A 20286-nucleotide genomic window follows, 5' to 3' on the forward strand; every position below is an offset into this window, starting at 1 on the left:
CTCCGTCCCCTTCCCTCTTTTCTCCCCCTCCCCTCCTCCTCTCTCCCTCTCCCCTCCCCTCCCCTCCAGTACCTGGATTCCCCTCCTGTACCTTCCCCTCTCCCTTCTCTCCCCCATCCTCCCCTCCCCTTCTTTCTCCCTTACTCTCCTCCTCTTCTCACCCCTCCTCTACCTCCCCTCTTTTCTCCCTCTTCTCTCCTCCTCTTTCCCTCCCCACCCCTCCTTTCTCCTCCTCCTTTCCTCCTCTCTTCCCCTCCCCTTCCCTTTTCTCCTCTCTTCCCCTCCTCTCCCATCCCCTTTCTCCCCCTCCTCACCTCCTCTCTTCCCCTCCACTCCTCTCCCCTCCTCTCCTCCTCTCTCCCCCTCCCCACCTCTCCCTTCGTCCTCTTTACCCTCCCCTCTCTCCCCTCCCTTCTTCCTCTCTCCCCTCTCCTCCTCTCCTCACCCCTCCCCACCCCTCTCTTCCCCTCCTCTCTCCCCCTCCTGTCCTTTCTCCCCCACCCCTCTCCTCCCCTCCTCTTGTTTCCTTTTTAGTTTTTTAAGGAGAGCTGGTACCTGGATTCTCTTCTTTCTGTCCCCCTCCCCTCCCCTCCCCTCCCCTCCCCTCCCTTCCCTTCAGAGACAGAGTCTTGCTCTGTTGCCCAGGGTTAGAGTGCAGTGGCACAATCTCAACTCACTGCAACCTCTGCCCCTGGGGTTCAAGTGATACTCCTGCCTCAGCCTCCCGAGTAGCTGGGACTACAGGTGTGCACCACCGTCATGTCTGGCTAATTTTTGTATTTTTAGTAGAGACGGGGTTTCATCATGTTGGCCAGGCTGGTCTCAAACTCCTGACCTCAAGTGATCCGTCCGCCTCGGCCTCCCACAGTGTTGCGATTCCAGGCATGAGTCATCGCGCCCGGACACTTGGGTTCTCTTAAACCCGATCGTGACACCATTCAGGTGTTTCACATAAAAATAAAAATTAGGCAGTTCCAAGATCCCTCCCACTTTTGGGTTTTCATAAGAAGAACATAATCATTACACAGCAACAGCAGTAGCCAAGGACGTCATTTACGCAGTGCCCGCTTTGTGCCTGCAGCCTTCTCGATAGTAACATTCACTGTGCGTTACCGGGGGGAGGATGTACACCCCGCCACTGGCCTGGGTGCCCCTGACGGAAATGTCCAGTTCACTCAGCCCCAGCATCACTCTGGGTGCCCACACCTGCTGATGACCACTTCCGTCCTCACCTGCCCCTGCTGCTTTTCCACACCCTTTGCCAAAGCCCACTAAACACGGAAACTTTCTGAACGTTCTAGAAAAGGAGGAGGAGGCGGTGCAGGGGGCACGTCTGTGCTCTTCACACACTGCTGTGTGCTTTCATGCCAGCCAAAGGGGGTTTTTTTGTTGTTTTTTTTGGAGGTGGGGTGGAACCAGTCACATAGTCTGCCACTTTCATTCTAGGTTTGGGGGACCTCTGGAAGGGTCCCCAACCTAGAGATAATCGTACTGCAAAGAAAGCTCAGAACAATGAAAGAGAAAATGCCTCCACAAGCCAGGCGCAGTCACTCACGCCTGTCATGTCAGCACTTTGGGAGGCTGAGGCAGGCAAATCACAAGGTCAAGAGTTCCAGTCCAGCCTGGACAATGTGATGAAACTCCATCTCTACTAAAAAATACAAAAAAAGGGAGTAGGGGACTGGGCACTGTGGCTCCTGCCTGTCATCCCAGCACTTTGGGAGGCCGAGGTGGTTGGGTCTCCTGAGGTCAGGAGTTCGTGACCAGCCTGGCCAACATGGCGAAACCCCACCTCTACTAAAAAAAACAAACAGGCCGGGCGCGGTGGCTCAAGCCTGTCATCCCAGCACTTTGGGAGGCCGAGGCGGGTGGATCATGAGGTCAGGAGTTTGAGACCAGCCTGGTCAACATGGGGAAACCCCGTCTCTACTAAAACCACAAAAAATTAGCTGGGCATGGTGGCGCGTGCCTGTAATCCCAGCTACTCAGGAGGCTGAGGCAGGAGAATTGCCTGAACCCAGGAGGCGGAGGTTGCGGTGAGCCGAGATCGCGCCATTGCGCTCCAGCCTGGGTAACAAGAGCGAAACTCCGTCTCAAAGAAAAAATCAGCTGGCCATGGTGGTGAGCACCTGCAGACCCAGCTACTCGGGAGACTGAGTCAGGCGAACAGCTGGATCCCAGGAGGCGAAGGTCGTAGTGAGCCGAGGTTGAGCCACTGTACTCCAGCCTGGGCGACAGAGTTAGACTCCGTCTCACAAAGAGAAAAAAGAAAATGGCTGCACATTGGAGGGAGCAGCTGAAGCCTCGTGTGGGAATACCAGTAGGCAGCTGATACATCTCTTACTATTTTATTCAAATAGTTAAAACACCCATATTTTTCTGTTGCTAAAAATGCAATTGCTCTGGAAGTACTGTCCTCTTTTTCAAGATGTGTCCCGGGGAGATGACTGGTCACAGGATACAGTTTCCAGGAGACAGGAGAATTAACTTCAGGGCAGCTCAGACACACCATGGCGACTGCAGTTAGCACTAGCGCCTGGAGTATTTGCAAATGACCAAGAGTCCATTCGTGAGCGTTCTCAGCACACACACACACACACACACACACACACACACACACACACAAATCCTGCAGTCTGTGAGGTCATGCATATTTAAAACCATTTCACCATGAGCGCATATACATCAAGACACCACGTGCCACTGCATAAATAGATACAATGTGTATTTGTCAATTAAAAGAAATAAACACATCATTAAAATAAATCTGGCTCCTAGATCTTTGGTATCATAGTTTCTGAAATACACCAGAGCATCAGGGTTGCAGAACTACGCCAGGCCTGCCTCCAGCATCCCGTCAGTAAGTGGACTTGTGCCAGCGACTAAATAACTGAGTATAGAAAACACAACGTAATCACTGCAACAGACTACGGACGAGAGCAAGGAATTCCAAGTTCACCCAACACCCTACACTTTAGATGTGACCGCTGAGTCCAACACAGTCTGTTCACACCAGGGAAAGGCATGAAAGCAGGGACTGGCAGTGGCCGCTGGGCTCCAGAAACTTTCTCTGCCTGTGAACTATACATAGGAATGGGCTTCATGACTCTAGCGATACTTAAACTTGCCTCTCTGTCTTACAAGCTTGAAAACTATATACAGGTGCCCAGGCACCATGGCTCACACTTATAATCCCAACACTTTGGAAGGCCGAGGAGGGAGGATCGCTTGAGCCCAGGAGTTCAAGACCAGCCTGGGCAACATGATGAAACCCCGTCTTTACCAAAAAAAAAAAAAAAAAAGCAAAAATTAGACAGGTGTGGTGGTACACACCCGTGGTCCCGGCTACTTGGGAGGCTGAGATGGGAGGATGGCCTGAGTCTGGGGAGGTTGAGGTTGCAGGGAGCTGAGATTGCACCACAGTGCTCCAGCCTGCACAACACAGAGAGACCCTGCCTCAAAAAAATAGGTGGGGCGTGGTGGCTCACGCCTGTAATCCCAGCACTTTGAGAGATTGAGGCAGGCAGATCATTGAGGTCAGGAGTTGGAGACCAGCCTGGCCAACATGGCGAAACTCCTTCTGTACTAAATTAACTGGGCGTGGTGGCGGGTGCCTGTAGTCCCAACCACTCAGGAGGCTGAGGCACGAGAATCTCTTGAACTCGGCAGGCGGAGGTTGCAGTGAGCTGAGATTGTGCCACTGCACTCCAGCCTGGGTGACAGAGCAAGGCTGTGTCTCAAAAAAAATTTGTGTGTGTATATATATATATACTTGGAAATATATATATTTATTTGGATATATTTGGAAATATATATACACATGTAATTGGAAATATATATATGTATTTGGAAATATATATATATTTGGAAATATATATATATATATTACAGTTTTATATGTGGAATTACATGCAGTTTAACCACCTGCATATGTGTGTGTGTGTGTGTGTGTGTGTGTATTTCAAAAACATATATACATATATATTTTGAGCCTCAAAACTTCTGAAGGTAGGAGTTTTGTTTGGGCTGGGCTGAGCATGTCTTTTATATGTATATATTTCTGTGTGTGTGTGTGTGTGTGTGTGTGTGTGTGTGTGTGTGTGTGTGTTTGTGTGTGTGTATGCAGGTGGTTAAATTGCAGATAATTCCTTGTCTGAGGTGGCCCAAGGTAACATCTTGGCTTCATCCCATGGCAACAGCACGAGGGTGCAGAGGTGATGTAACAAGCTCTTTTCTGTAATTTTACAATATGTTAGGTAAGAAGTGGGAAGCTTGCTTTTGTTCTCGTGCCATCACTCTGGGACCGTCCCCTGAGCTGTGCCAAGTTTTACATGAGGCCAGGGAATGGTGTGAAGGTTGGGTCTGGGCTCAGCACGTCTCACACCAGCAGCTCTTGGAATCTCCCTGCGAGGGGCTTGGGGAGACGAGGAACCCCGGGTCTCACCCCCAGACATTTTGATTTTGTGGTCTGGAGTGAGGCTCATGAGTCTGCATATTTTTTTTTTTGAAACAGAGTCTTGCTCTGTCCTGAGGCTGGAGTGTACTGGCATGATCTCTGCTCACTGAAACCTCCATCTCCCGGGTTCAAGCCATTCCCCTGCCTCAGCCTCCTGAGTAACTGAGACTACAGGCATGAACCACCATGCCCGGCTAACTTTTGTGTGTGTGTATTTTAGTAGAGATGGGGTTTCACAATGTGGGCCAGGATGGTCTCGATCTCCTGATCTCATGATCCGCCCACCTCTGCCTCCCAAAGTGCCGGGATTACCGGCATAAGCCACTGTATCGGCCGAGCCTGCATTTTTAACAAACTTCAGGGTGATGCTGAAGGACTCTACCTTCAGGAGTTTTGGGGCTCAGAAGACAGCAAGGCAGGGCTGCCCGGGGTTCCCCACTCTCTGTCCCTGTCACCCCTTCCGCAGGCAAATGCTAATTCCAGGCCACATCCCTACAGGAAACTGAGTCATTACCTCCCAGGGCTCATGTGGAAACGGGAAACTGACTTAGAGTCCTCAGCACTTTTTCCAGCCTCACCCCAGTCACTTCCCAGCTGCTGTCTCAAACTGGTCTCTGCCCTGTTGTTTGGGGCTAGCTCCAAATAACCCCACCTCCGCCGGTCCCTGGTCCCAACTGTTAGTCCTTCACAGAGCCCTTGGTGTCTCTGTAAAATGATGCAAGGCCAATACACACGCACACACACAGACACACACACAGATACAGACACACATACACAGAGACACAGAGGCACACACACACAAACACACACAGGCACACTCACAGTCACACAGAGACACATACACAGACATACACACATGGAGACACACAGGCACACACAGACAGAAACACAGACAGATACAGACACACACACACACAAACACGGACACAAACAGATACACACAAACACACACACAGACACACATACAGGCACACATAGACACACAGACACACACAGAGACACACACACAGGCACACTTACAGAGACATACACATACAGAGACACAGACACACACAGACACACAGAGCAGCTCAGATTGTTCATTACAGCTTTGTTGTTCAAGGTAGTGACGTTTCATGAAGTCTCAGTGAACACTGAATTAGCGCACAGCGAACCGTTGCTCCTAGGCAAAGACCAGGCTAGCTTCCCAGAGGTCATCAACCCATCAATACCTAAGCACGTCTTGTGTGGGTTTCTGTTTGAAGACACTGTAGTGAATACACATCATGGAGTCACTCACATAGGTCTCGAAGCTAACAGCACTGAAACCTGTGTCTAAATGAAGCTCATCAGATGTGTATTTCTGCAGGAGAGCATCCTGGCTTTCCCCGTACTTAGGCACGTGAGGTACCACGTCAGCAAAGACTTGGGGATATTTGAAAGCGCAAATTCACTGACAAAAAGCAGGAAAACACAAAACCCAGCACTCAAGTAGACCTTGAAAAGAACCCTGTTGACCGTATGCAGTGCCACAAAAAAGCAGTGTTTTGCTTTGTTGAACTTCAACTGAGAACACGTGGTATTGAGAAGCTCAATTCTGGCCAGGCGTGGCGGCTCACGCCTATAATCCCAGCACTTTGGGAAGCCGAGGCAGGTGGATCACTTGAGGCCAGAAGTTCGAGATTAGCCTGGCCAACATGGCGAAACTGTCTCTACTAAAAACACAAACAATTACCCAGGCACCTGTCATCCCAGCTACTTGGGAAACTGAGGCAGGAGAATCACTTGAACCCAGGAGGCGGAGGTTACAGTGAGTTGAGATCACACCATTGCACTCCAGCTCTGTCCTGGGAGACAGAGTGAGACTCTGTCTCAGAAAAACAAACAAACAAAGAAGAAGTTCAATTTTTCTGCCGTTCTGTGCATGTACAAAATATGCCGAATGTAAAGAGCCGAACAGAAAAGGTAACGACTGGATCTGGGCTTTATACCACGGTGAGGAAATAATCTGCACAACAAACCCTCATGACACTCTACCTATGCAACAAACTCCCACATGTATCCCCGAATCAAAAATGAAAGTTCCAAATAAAAAAAACCTAAATGCCGGAAATATTGATGAGAGGATTATAAATACATTTTAGCGAGGGGACAAGTTCATGAATACAGAATCCGTGAATGATGAAGGTTGTGTGTACACAGGTTAAAACAATAACAGTGTTTGTCATGGTGTCCAAAATATATCATTGTCTTTCTCAGAAAATTTAAAATCCCTCGCCCTTTGCAACATCCTGTGAATTAGGTTGTTATACCATGGGACTGATACAGGGGTGTCCTGGTCGGGGGGCGGGGGTAGGGTCACAGAATATGGGCCCCTTATCTGACTCATTACATCCTCTACCAGGCCATGAAAGCCTATCCCTTCTTTCTGAACCGGGAAAACTTCTATACATCCCTCAAGGCCGTGGCAGAATGTCACCTTCTCCAGGAAGCCTTCTGTGATCCTCTTCCCTGGCCAACCCAAGTGCTTTCTCACAAGCATTTGTAAGAGGCGATTTGTAAGGGCATTACAGTTTAAGGAGCACAGCTGCAGACTCCAGTTCTCAACTCCAGCAGCAAATTACACACATCTGAGGGGTTTTCCTAAATCCTGATGCCCGGGTCAATTAAATCAGAAACTTTCCAAGGTGAGATGCAGGTGTCTATATTTTAAAGCCTACCCATGTGATGCAAACGTGTGGTCAACTCTGCAGGCAGGCACCTGTTACAGATTCTTACTGCCTTAATATGTCTTAAGAGAGCTTGTATCTTCTCTTCTACCTCTGCTGACTTATCCAGGCTCTGCTAAAATTAGCACCGGCCCCTCCGACCTGTTCTCCGTGCTACTACCCAAAGAGAGGCCTTCGGCAGGCTAAGTGTCCCTGAAGAGCTGTCTGCATCAAACCCTTCAGTGGAACTTACAACTGCATTCCTCAGCAACGGCAACAGAGGCGGCCACGATAGGGCTCCGCAGTTCCTATAGTCTGAGATGAACTACAGCTTCCCCATCCTCACTCTGACTGCTTCTCTGCCAGGGTGAGACAGTCTTCCTCTTCCCTACATCTGCCTTCCTCTGCTCATTCTTGGAAGATCAGTGTCCAGGGAGGGCTCCTCCTGGGAGAGCTCTCTCTGACCCCCTGCGCAAGTGTGGTCCCTGCTCTATGCTTCCAGACATCCAGGGCTTCCATTCCCAAATTGATACCCTGGTCGTTACTGCCCAGGCAGAGAACACAAAACAGGGACCACACATGTCTTCTCTGTGCCCACAGCAAACAACACCAAGAACACAGGGAGCATTTAACTTCAACCTATGTTGGCTAAAGGAATACATAAAAGAGCCAAGGACTGGCAGGGAGGATGAACGGCAGGTAAGTGGATGGATGGGTGGGTGGATGGATGCATGGATGCATGGGTGGGTGAGTGGATAAATTAATGAGTAGGTGGATGGTTGGGTGGACAGCTGGGTGGATGGACAGGTAGTTGGCTGGATGAGTGGAAGGATGGGCAGTGATGGGATGGATGGTGGACAGGTGGATAGATGGTTGGGTGGATTATGAGTGGGTGGGTGAGTATGTAGGTGAATGGATGGATGGATGAATGGATAGGTGGATGGATGGATAGAGAGGTGGATGGGTGGATGGATGGATGGATAGGTGGATGGGTGGATGGATAGATAGGTGGATGGATGGATGAGTGATGGATGGATGACTGTATCAATTGATGAGTGGCTGGATGAACTAAAAGGATGGATGAACAGATGGATGGATGTGTGGATGGAAAGACGGGTAGATGAATGGATGGATGGATGAACAGATGCATGAATGGACGGGTAAATGAATGGGAGGATGGATGGATGAACAGGTACATGAATGGATGCGTAAATGAATGGGAGGTTGGATGGATGGATGCATGGATGAATGGATGGATGGGTAAGTGAATGGCAGGATAGGTTGATGGATGGATAAATGGATGGATGCATGCATGAATGAATGGGTAAATGGATGGAAGGACATATGGACACCTAGAACACAGAGACCCTGAGGAGCTGGAGAGGCCTCAGTGACTGGTCTGAGACAAGATTCAAAGGATTTTTCTTCCATACCAAAATGCCCATCGCTGATTCAGGACATTCTCCTCCCCTTCAAGTCACACAAGTGGTGAAGGCCAGTGTCCCTCTGGGTCCACAAGGCCGGGCCTGGAGAGGTCTGTTCACCCCACACATGCAGCTACCAACTCCCGAGCCCAGCAGCCCCGATGCCCAGGTGGGTTGATGGATGGATGGACAGACTCATGTCCATGAGCATTTTTCCCCACGCTGACCATGTGATCACCAGCAAGCTCCTGAACTCTCTAACCCCAGCGTCTTTATCAACAAAAAGCCCACGAGATATATCTTAAGGGCTTGCTGAAGAGAACAAACTGAATGCTCTTTGAAAAATGTAGTCCACAGCACAGACATTCACATTCAAGAACCAGTCATGGGAAATCACACACAGGAGGGGATAAACAGAATATCCGGTAGAATAACAATTCAGCGGTGTTTGACAGCTCAGCCACACACGCAGAGCCTATGAGGGGCTTTAAAAATTCCTAATAGCGGGGTACAGTGGCTCCCGCCTGTAAACCCAACACTTTGCAAGGCCAAGGCAGGTGGAAGGCTTGAGTCCAGGAGTTACAGACTAGCCTGGGCAACATAGAAAGACCCTATCTCCAAAACAAAACAAACCAAACCAGCTGGGTATGGTGAGGCACGCCTCTGATCCCAGCTACTTGCGAGGCTGAGGTGGGAGGATTGCTTGAGCCCAGGAGGTTTAGGCTGCGGTGAGCTATGACTGCGCCGCTGCACTCCAGTCTGAGTGATGGAGCAAAATATTGCCTCAAAAAATCAAAATAAAAACGCCTAACACATCTATGAAGCAGGCTACCCAGAAAGTCCTGGGCAAGAGTGACTTTTCCAAGCTTCCTGCAAAGGGGCCAAAGCTGAGAACCTCAGATCTAGGTCAGCAAGAGCCAATGGACGGGGGTCAAGCAGGTCTGCAACTGAAACCGTCACCCAGAAGTCAGGAATGCAGGAGGGACGGGCATCACAGATGCCGGTGTGTTCTTAGCCTGGACTCTGTAGGATTAAAATATTAAAATATGCCCACTAGCCTGGCCAACAGAGCTAAACTCTGTCTCTAACTACACACAAGAGGTTCAGAGCCCGGGGGTTCGAGGCTGCTGTGAGCCGAGATCATACCACTGTGCTACAGCCTGGGCAACAGAGTGAGATCCTGTCTCAAAAAACAATAATAATATTGCAGTCTGAGCATGGTGGCTCACGCCTGCAACCCCAGCATTTTGGGAGGCTGAGGTGGGCTCTTGAGCCCAGGAGTTCAAGACCAGCCTGGGCAACATAGTGAGACCCCTATTCTAAAAAAAGATTTTAAAAATTAGCTGAGCGTGGCACATGCCTGTGGTCCCAGCTCCTCAAAAGGCTGAGGTGAGAGATTCACCTGAGCCCAGGAGGTCAAGATTGCAGTGAGCTACGATCATGCCACTGCACTCCAGCCTGGGCAAGTTTAAAATAAAATTTAAAAAAAGATTACAAGCCACTGCCCAGTGATACGTTTATGATATGATGAGTGTGTAAGGAGTTTGTGGTTTAAGAGTGGAAACTGCTTCCCAGACGTGGCTGTAGCTGTCTGTGTTGTGTGTCTATTGGATGCTATGTTAGACCACAACCGCAGCCTCTTGAGTAAAGACCTCAACATGGGGGGGCCCTCTACCTTCATGGTGGCCTCTGCAGCGTCCGCAGAAGTCACGTGTTCATATGTGTCTCCTGCTTGCCACATCCAAACCTTCCCCGTCCCTAGGTATGAATCTCTGCATTAAATGCCTAACACTTTCCTCTCTGCGTGTGTCCCTTGAACTGCTGAGGACATTTCGTGCTGAATTTATCGAAGACAGCCCCGTGTTCATTCACATTTAGAACCAGATCTGATCCCCCCAGAAGACGACGACTAGCAGCAGGCGCAGGAGAGGCTGACTGGCCATCTTTGAGACCTGGCAGTAGTTATATAATCTCTATGCCTCCAGAAGTCCCTTGGCCCTAAAGGATAGTGCAGCCTGTTTATTCTTGCCAACATTCCCGTCCATCGTGTTCCTGCAGATACGAAGGCTCCTTGTGGTCAGCATCCCCTCGTGGATCAATGCTCGCCAGGGTGTATTTAGACAATCATTTTGCAGGGTCAGGCAAAGCAGGCACAAACAAGAGGCTTGTCCGGCTGCACTGTGTCCCTGAGTAACGCCTGCAGTCTCTGCAATGTAACGGCTCTGGCTGCTCTGCCACCTCCTCAGGAAAGACTGTCAGCTCAACAGATTACATTATTATGATTATTATCATGATGGAGGCGGAGGCTCACTCTGTCACCAGGCTGGAGTGCAGTGGCGCCATCTCGGCTCACTGCAACCTCCGCCTCCCGGGTTCAAGCGATTCTCTGGCAGCCACAGGGGAGGCAATCCAGCCTCCCAAGTAGCTGGGACTACAGGAACCTGCCACCACGCCTGGCTAATTTTTGTATTTTTAGTAGAGTCGGGGGTTTCACCATGTTGGCCAGGATGGTCTCGATCCCTTGACCTCGTGCTCTGCCTGCCTCGGCCTCCCAAAGTGCTGGGATGACAGGCGTGAGCCACCTCGCCTGGCCCCAGTTACACTGTTACCAGCTTTTAAACCGTGCCCTCAGAGAAACGGCTTTGCTCCGCGAAAAACCGCAGCAAAGCACTCTTCCAGGTGCTTCTCAAAAACAGAGGACCCACCCCAGCCTAGAACACCACTCAAAGTTGAGAAAGCAAAGTGCTTTAAAGGGGTTTGCAGCCGCTTTCAAACTCATCCAGCTGCCGCCTGCGCTGACAAACAGGGTTTCGATCTCAGCCCAGCCCACCCGGACAGCGCGGAAACAGGCTTTGCCCGTCCTGCCCCTTCAGCAAGGCTTTCCCCACACGCTGCGTGGATTTTCTCCCCTCCTCGGATGAATTTTCTCTGCAAGGCTGGTGGCTGCACACTCCTTTGACAGCCCACTTGAAAAACGCTGGTTTGAATCTGACTCAGGGGGGAGAAGAAAGGAAGTTTCTGGCTTCCTGCTCGGGGGAAATGTTCTTGCGATGACTATGAGACCGCACGAGGCGGGGCGTGGTGGCAACACTGAGTCATTCTAAAAACAAACCCGAAAAACACGCCCATGGCCATCTCCCCAAAACTCGCCAAGGAACCATGCCAAGAAAGAATACCCAACAGGAAATTCAAGAAGAGGAAGTCCTTCTGGTCTCTAGAGATGTGAAAGATATCTGCTGGACAAACAGTACTAGAAATGTTGGTGAATAACCGTGTTTCAGCCAAGAGACTGGACTCAATCAAAAAAGAAGAGCAGCAAACCCTCAAGCCCTGGACAGCGTGCAGCCTGCAGCTACGTAGAGCAGCACCAGGACAGCACATTCACAAGCAATCCCACCCACCTCCCCAGCAGGGAGGACACGGGTGAACCACTGAACCTCTGACGACAGGTGAAAATAAAACCTCACGAGCTCAGATGCTGAACCTCAGGACTCGGAATGGGGAAGCTTCCCTGCCATCTCATTCTCTCCCCCGAAGACTCAAAGTCCTTTGTCTTTCTCTTGCCAGTGCTCTAAAAACGGACTGTTCTTTGCTGAGGACACTAGAGCAGCTAGAATTCCAACCCCCCTCCTTGAAAAAGACCCATGCCTGGGTCTCCCCCATGTATCAATGAAAAGCACATGACAAAGTTTGCTTTGTTTCCCCTTGTTAAGCTGTCTTTGGTCACAGGAGTCCCTTCCAAGTAAAAATGTAGGACAGTTGATTTTAAAAATGATTTTTCAGGTGACTCACACCTGTAATCCCAGCACTTTGGGAGGCTGAGGTGGGCAGATCGCTTGAGGCCAGGAATTCGAGGCCAGGCTGGCCAACAGGGTGAAACCCTGTCTCTACTAAAGATACAAAAATTAGCCAGGTGTGCACCAGCACACCTGAAATCCCAGCTATTCGGGTGGCTGAGGCTGGAGAGCCACCTGAACCCAGGAGGCAGAGGTTGCAGTGAGCCAAGATCCTGCCATTGCACTCCAGCCTGGGTGACACAGCAAGACTGTCTCAAAAAAAAAAAAAAAGTTTTTTTTCAGTCTGGGCAACATAGCAAGACCCTGTCTCTACAAAAAAACGTAAAAGTGGCCAGGCATGGTGGTGTGTCCCTGTAGTCCCAGCTACTGCAGACGCTGAGGTGGGAGGATTGCTCGAGCCCAGGAGGTGGAGGCTGCAGTGAGCCGTGATTGAACCCCTGCCCTCCAGTCTGGGCAACAGAGCAAGACATCCAACCTCAAAAAAATATTTTTCAGCCTGGCCAACATAGCGAAAGCTCATCTCTACTAAATATACAAAAATTAGCCAGACATGGCGTTGCATGCCTGTAATCCCAGCTAACTAGGAGGCTGAGGCAAGAGAACTGCTTGAACCATGAGCCAAGATGGTGCCACTGCACTCCAGCCTGGGCAACAGAGATTCCATCTATAAAAAAACAAAACCAAACTTTTCTTCCTTTGCACCCCTAAAGACACATAGGTCTTATTTCTTACCATGTCTATAAATCACAAAGGACACGATTCTTTTCCCCTAAAGTAACGAGAGTGATCTGAAAATGTTCAGCCCGACTGAAAAGCACCACAAGCTCCATGTGGCTAGTGAGAAGTCCAACTCCCTTGGGAAAAAGATATCGAAGTTAGAAAGCATTCCGGACCTTATCCATGAAATCCTGCCATGATTCCTAAGTGCTGAATTGGTGAAAGTGTCGTATGAGCTGCATTTCTTCCTAAATGACAGCATGTAACCACCGTAGGGCCTTCAAGAAGAAAAGTGACTTCCAAACAAACAAATGAAAAATCAGGTTCTTGCATATCTCCAAAGTGTAAAGACACTTATTTGTCCTTACATGAAAACTGTGTCTCACAGACAGAGAAAGGAGAAAGAGTTAATGCAGGGAGATTTTTGGTTTGTTTGTTTTTGAGACTGAGTCTCTCTGTGTCGCACGGGCTGGAGTTCAGTGACACGATCTCATCTGACTGCAACCTCTGCTTCCCAAGCTCAGGCAAGTCTCCTGACTCAACCTCCCAAGTAACTGGGATTATAGGCGTGCACCACCACGCCAGGCTAATTTTTGTCTTTTTAGTAGAGTCTGGGTTTCCCACGTTGGCCGGGCTGGTCTTGAACTCTTGGCCTCATGTGATTCCACTGGCCCTGGCCTCCCAAAGTGCTGGGATTACAGGCGTGAGCCACCTCGCCCGGCCCTAAAGCAGGCAGTTAAATGCAAAACAATCGACTTTTACCCGAGCCAAATGCTGGGAAAATCAAGGCAAACTGGCTGGAGGAGAAAACCCACTTCCTCTGCCCAGAAGGCAGAAACGTTGCAGAAACGTTCCCTACAACCTCTACACACGCCCAGGGGCAGGAGACAGGAACTTGGGAGAGGCCGAGAAAGCGAAGCACAGGCTTGCTCTGCTGGGGTGAAGGAATCCTGAAGACACCCGGTATTGTTCCACAGATGTGGGCTCACCTTGGTGTTTGGAGTTTTTCAAACTGCCCAGGCTGCTGTGCCTGCCGGGGTCAAAACAGCCTTTTCTGGGGAGCAGGGATGCAGGAGGTGTGTTCTACCGACGCTCCCAACCGCGGGCCAGCCCTGAATCTGCACATACATACAACTCTCAAGCCTTCCTCCTGGTTTTCAACCCTCAAAACGACTGGCACTTGACACCAGATGAATTTCTGGGCCTCAAAGGATTCTGAGAGGCTTCCCTGAGCAGCCTTTTCCACGGCACGATGGTGGCAGGTCCCACGTCTCCTGAGGGCCAACCTCACCCTGGGGGGAAGTTCTCCTCTCCAAAGCTGGTGCCTCCTCGTTTCCTCTGCAGCCTCCCCCCTCCTCCATCCATCACATCTATGCCCGAGTATTTATGAAGACACCAAGGAATACAGGGGCCTGGGTCCCCAAAACGCTTGAGATCAGGCCAGGACTGTTGGCATCTGTGTGAGACTCTCCCCCTAGGCTCCGTGGGGTTTTGCAGCCTGATGCATCACCAACTCAAAGGTGAAGTTTCCTGATGAAACAACACGTGTATTAATATGACCGGGACAGGGGATTTCCATCTCCATCTCTAGTAGGGTGGCACTGGAAAGCGGGGGTGAGAAGGGTCCCCCAAGGACATACAGCAGCGCTGAATGCCCGGCCTTCCTCTGCGATTGGAAGGACAGACCGGCCCCTGCTATCTCCCTGGCCGCTGTCCTCCCCACCCTCCCGCGCCCTATGCAGCCACCCTTCCCTGGACGCAAAGTCTCAGCAGTCTCGGGGTCCCTAAGGATGGAGAAATGCGTTAGCAGAGAGACGAGTGCAACGCCCTTCTGCAGGCGCCTTGCGAGCAAATGCAGCTGATCAAACCCTACAGAGCAGTCCCGTCGGCGGCGGCAGCCTGCTAAGGAAAAAAGAAACAGGAAGCCGTGTTTGGAACCTCCCTGCGGGGTGTAAACGCCTCCAAGTTTTCCAAAACCGAGCCGGCTACAGTCTGTCAATTCTACCAAGTGAAAGCACAATTTCCAGGATACCCGGGACGCGTTTAAAGAGCGTGTAAACCCATTTGCAGCTCCTCCCTAAAAACAGAGACCAGGCCTCGTCACCGCAGCTCCGGGCTGAGCTGGATCCCATCAACACCAGCAGGAAATTTCGCGGCACAAACCGGGCCGCCTCTGCCCTCCCAGAGCTGGGCGTTCCCGCCTCTCATTCCTCAATTCGTCCAGCCCTGATGAGGCCGGTCAAGTCTACACTGCCTGCAAGCCGCTCTTCTTAAAAGCCTGCCCACAGGAAGGGGCAGAAACGCACCGGCTAGTGGAATTGATAGAAGATCACACCCAGCGGGGTCCCGGTTTCCCTTTCGACGCGAGGGAAACAGAAAAACACGAGTAAATAATGACCAGAGCGAGGCCCGGTTTAGGGCGCGGGAAGGCGGCCGTGGCTCCCGCCTCTTTGATACTTTTTCTGTTTTCCCAAGTCTCCAGCGCTACAGATGGACAATTTGGTAACCACGCGTTTCTTTCTGGAATTCCCGGGGCCTGCATCCACACAGGATTGTTTAACAGTTTCAGGGCTCCAAGTTTGTTTCCAACTTTTCCTTCCCCTCCCCCCATCCTCCCGGCTCCCAGCGATTCCAAATTTAGGCACGGGACGCAGGGCGTGGCTCCGAGAGGCGACTCCAGGGCGGCCTCCGCGCGCGGCCTAAAGACGCAAGTCCCAGACCCTGGTGGGAGAGAGCGGGGTGGGATCAGGGCTGATGCCAATAGGCAGAGATCCGCTAGAAAGTCGCCGGGATTAGAAAGAATGAAACGCCACCTCTCCCAAGGCCCCCCCCAGATTTAAGAGTTTGCGCCTCCGACAACAAACGCTGACCTCTTCCCTCTGGAATGCGACTCCCACCCGGCCCCAGGGAGAGAACTGGGGGAGAAAGTGGGCGCCTCCTCCATGCCTGGGCCCCCCTGGCTACAGCGCGTCCCGCCGCGGTTAGGGACTGGGGTCCCGGTGTCCTTGCGGGGCGCTCCCCAATTCCGCGCCCGCAAGCGGATCCCCAGGCCCGGCCTGCGCCCCCCGAGTCCCCCCGCACCCGAATCCCGCTGCTGGCTCACCCGGGGCGGCCACCAAAGCGCCGAGCAGGCCGAGGAGCAGCAGCAGCGCCAGCGCAGACCCGCGGGCCATGGTGCGCCCAGTGCGCGCAGGGACGCTCCCGAGTGCAGCGCGCGGGCGGCGGCGGCGGCAGCGGGACTGGCACCCCCGGGCCGTGTGGGGCGGAGCTCGGAAGGACACGAAGTGAGCGGGTGAGGGGAGCCGCCCCGCAGGCTCAGTCCTGGCAGCGCCAGCCCGGCCCCGCCCCACCCCGGCCTCGGCGCGCTTTGGAGAGGCGGGAACGCCGGGCTGGGGGAGGGGACCGAGACGGAGGCGGGCGGGGCCGAGGGGAGCAAGGGACACCCCCCCTTCCCAGCCAACTGTGGAGTCCCCACACCCACAAGCCCGTCGCCAGGACGCCCAGGAGGCGCCGACCCGGAGCAAAGAGAAATCCAACATTCTCAGGAAAGTGCAGGTCCCCCACCTCTCTGCACCCCCGTAAATTGCACGCCCCAGGGAGGCCCCTAAGAATAGTGGCACAAAACTGCCGCGCTTCTTGGAAACCTGTAGCCCCCAAATCCCTTCCCTACTCGCCCCTGCAGCCTATTCTCCGCCTCCTGCACAAGTACCCCCTCGCCCCTAGGTCAGTGGTGGGAGCAAAAGAAACTTCCAGGTCTCCTGCTCAGCAAAGTGCGGAGCCCCTCCCTCCCTACACTCCCTCAATGCACGCCTCTAACTATAGCAACACAAAACTGCCGCCCTTCTTGAAAACCTGTAACTCCCCCTACTTGCCCCTGCAGCCCCTTCTCCGCCCCTTTCACAAGGACCCCTCACCCACCCCCATCCCACCCCAACACTCGCACCCCCACACCCCTGTCTCTAGTGGGAGCAAAAGAAACTTTGTCCCCTGCTTGGGAAAGTGCGGGTCCCGCCCTCTCTACACCCCCTAAATGCACGCCTCTACCTGCAGCGACACGAAACTGCAGCCCTTCTTGGAAACACGTAGCCCACCACACTCGCCCCTGCAGCCCCTTCTCCGCCCCTAACAGGGACCTTCCTCTGATCTGCAGTGGGAGCAAAGGACACTCTCCAGACTCCCCTGCTGGGAAAAGTATGGGAGCCCCTCCCAGCTGCTCGTGAGGATCTCAGGGGAATCCCCAAGAGGAGAAAAGAGCAATTCTCTCCCTGCTCAGGAAGGCGTGGGCCCCCACCGCCTCCACAGGCGACCCCCACCCCACGTCCTTTCTAGAGCATCCGAGCCGGGGCGGAACCCAGGAGGGTTGGCGGGGGCAGGGCCGGACACGCCCTTTGCACAGGACCAGCGAGGACCCTTGGAGGTGCCTCTGCGCTCAGGCAGTTTAACCACCCCCCCCCCAAAAATAAAACCCCAGGACAAGGTTGGGAGTGAGGACTCCTGGTCACGGGGATTAGTGGGGCACAATAGGGAACTCGGTCGCCTCTGTCTCCGGGGCAAATGGGCCCTAGCCCTGGTCACCGGCTACTCGCCTTCCAGTGGGCTTTGAGTCTAGAGATCCCCGTCGCGCTGCCGGCCACAGCTGCAGTGCAGGCTTCCCCACACTAACAATATGCTTTCTGTGAACACCTAAGCCTAAAATGTATCCATTTTCCTGCAGTGCAGCGGAACAACTTTGCAGCCTGAGAAGCATCCCACCCTTGCATTCCACCCTTCAAATGGCCCACGAGTATTCTTGCATTCCACCCTTCAAACTGCCCGCAAAAAGAGTCCAGCTAGGCCGGGCACGGTGGCTCACGCCTGTTATCCCAGCACTTTGGGAGGCCGAGACAGGCGGATCACCTGAGGTCAGGAGTTTGAGACCAGCCTGGCCAACGTGGTGAAACCCCGTCTTGCGTGTGGTGGCTTGCACCTGTAGTCCCAGCTACTCAGGAAGTTGAGGCAGGAGAATCGCTTGAACCGGGAAGGTGGAGGCTGCAGTGAGCAGAGATCAGGCCACTGTACTCCAGCCTGGGTGACAGACTGAGTACTCCATCTCAAAAAAAAAAAAAAAAAAAAAAAACTCTGTAAAATATTTGAAAAGATTTATTCTGAGCCAAATATGAGTGCCCACGACCTGTGACACAGCCCTCAGGAGGTCCTGAGAACATGGGACAGCAATCAAATACATTTAAGACACACATTGGTTTATCTGAAAAAGCAGAGCAACTGGAAGCAGGAGGGCTTCCAGCTTATAGGTAGATTTTAGAGCTTTCCGATTGACAATTGCTTGCGTTTCTGTAAAGACCGGGGATCAGTGGAAAGGAATGTCTGAATGAAGGTAAACGATTGTGGAGAACGAAGGTCTTATTTCAGCAGGCAGCCTTCAGAGAGAAGAGGCTGTAAATGCTTTCTCTCACCACAGAGGTGTCACGAGGCCTGTTCCACCGCACTTCCCATCACGGCCTCAAACAGTCTCTCTGGTTAAACTTTAAAAGATGTGTGGCTAAGGAGAAAGTCCATTCAGATGGTTTTGAAGGTGGGACTGGCGGGCAGTGGGGTGGGGCTTAGAATTTTATTATTTATTTATTTATTTATTGAGATGGAGTCTTACTCTTTCGCCCAGGCTGGCGTGTAGGGGCGTGATCTCAGCTCACTGCTACGTCCACCTCCCAGGTTCAAGCGATCCTCCTGCCTCAGCCTCCTGAGTAGCTGGGATTACAGGTGCCGCCACCAAGCCTGGCAAATTTTTGGATTTTTAGTCGAGATGGGGTTTCATCATGTTGGCCAGGCTGGTCTTGAACTCCTAACCTCAAGTGATCCGCCCATCCCGGCCTCTCAAAGACTTGTATTTTTGGTTTACAAAACCCTGTGCCATTTACTGGCCCATTCCTGGCCTGGCACACCTGCTGTGCAGCCAGCTAGGCCAGGGGCTCTGAGCTATCCCCTGCCTGCCGCCATGCTCACCCCTTCCTAGGCCACCTTCGCCCCTAGGTCAGAAACCTGCACCCCAGGGACCAGCTCAGCTGTGTGAGTGATGCGTGTCTTCAAAACTGACGGTCTGACCTTGCACACCTGCATATAAGGAGGATAAATTTTTTCTTTTTTGTTTTCAGCCAGCAAAACCCCAGCGATGTAATTGCACTGTAGAAGCATGAGGAAAAATGCAGTCGTTCTTCATGGAAGCATCACCTTCAAAGTGTCGCCTCTTGTAGTGAACCTGGATGAACTACCCACCCAGGGGCCCTTCCCTGACACTTTCTCCCGCACCTGTCCCAGTCAACACTTTCTTTTTCCATGGCTGTAGTCCTGGGCTGGGGTCGAGGGAGGGTAAGGACCCTAGGGCAAGGCAAGCAGGAGAAGCAAGGGGATGCTGCAGCTCGCCAGGAACTTTGGCGTCATGAAGCAACTCCGACTTGAGATGAAGCAGAGATGACAAGAAACCGGGGTCTCAAACGCCAAACACCCCTCTGCCCGAGAGCTTGCTGCTTTTCACCCGTTACCTCCAAAAGAAACGCCCTAGCCGGGACCGCCTCCAGCCTCTGATATTTGGACAGCACTGCAGCTGAAGCCTCTCCTCTGACCGTCCATCCTGTTCCAGCAGAGCCTGCAATCTGGCTGCCTTTCAGGGAGGGCCACAGGTCACTGTCACCCGCCATAATAAAGACACAACAGAGGCTTCCGAAGGCCAGGCTTTGAGGCTTTGTATTTATGGTCACCCAGATAAGCATTTAGGACACATCTGTTTGTAATTCATTTAGTCAGATGCCTTTTGCCTTCTTTTCTTTCTTTCTTGTTTTTAACGCTACCTTTCCTTGGCTCAAAATACGAATTTCCATAATATTCTGCAGACACTCTGCAGCTGGCACCAAGAGACTCTCACCTGCAGAATGAAAATTAAGTTAATTGAAAAGGCCTTCTGAATTGTATCCAGATGAATTAAATTAATTGAAAAGGCCTTTTGAATTCCGAATTGTATCCAGACACCATGAGAAGCATCTTTTGAAGGCCATGAGCCAGGCTGAGCGAGTGATGGGGAGCTCCCTGCTGGGGCAGGCTCCAGGTGTTCTGTTTATTTCCCCAGGGGAAGCTCAGGAAATAACGAATTTCTGACCATTTCCAAGGGACCCAAGCGGCCACTTTGCGCATTTCAACCTAACCCTTGGTAGCTC

The 20286-nt window shown here is 52.0% G+C and overlaps 1 protein-coding gene across 1 annotated transcript in view; it reads right to left on the reverse strand.

Moving 5' to 3' along the window:
• The window catches only part of CD99 (CD99 molecule (Xg blood group)), a 51937-nt gene extending 32164 nt beyond the window's left edge, over nucleotides 1–19773 (reverse strand). Inside the window, exons 1-2 of the mRNA XM_032267803.1 lie at nucleotides 19618–19773; nucleotides 16185–16446 (exon numbers count right to left, since the gene is read on the reverse strand). Of these exons, the coding sequence (XP_032123694.1) occupies nucleotides 16185–16446; nucleotides 19618–19773 (418 nt within the window). The remainder of the gene's footprint in view (nucleotides 1–16184; nucleotides 16447–19617) is intronic.
• Between the last annotated feature and the right edge of the window lie 513 nt (nucleotides 19774–20286).

The sequence above is a fragment of the Sapajus apella genome, unplaced genomic scaffold, assembly GCF_009761245.1.
Source record: "Sapajus apella isolate SASKATOON/1434 unplaced genomic scaffold, GSC_monkey_1.0 scaffold172, whole genome shotgun sequence".
Taxonomy (NCBI): Eukaryota; Metazoa; Chordata; class Mammalia; order Primates; family Cebidae; genus Sapajus; species Sapajus apella.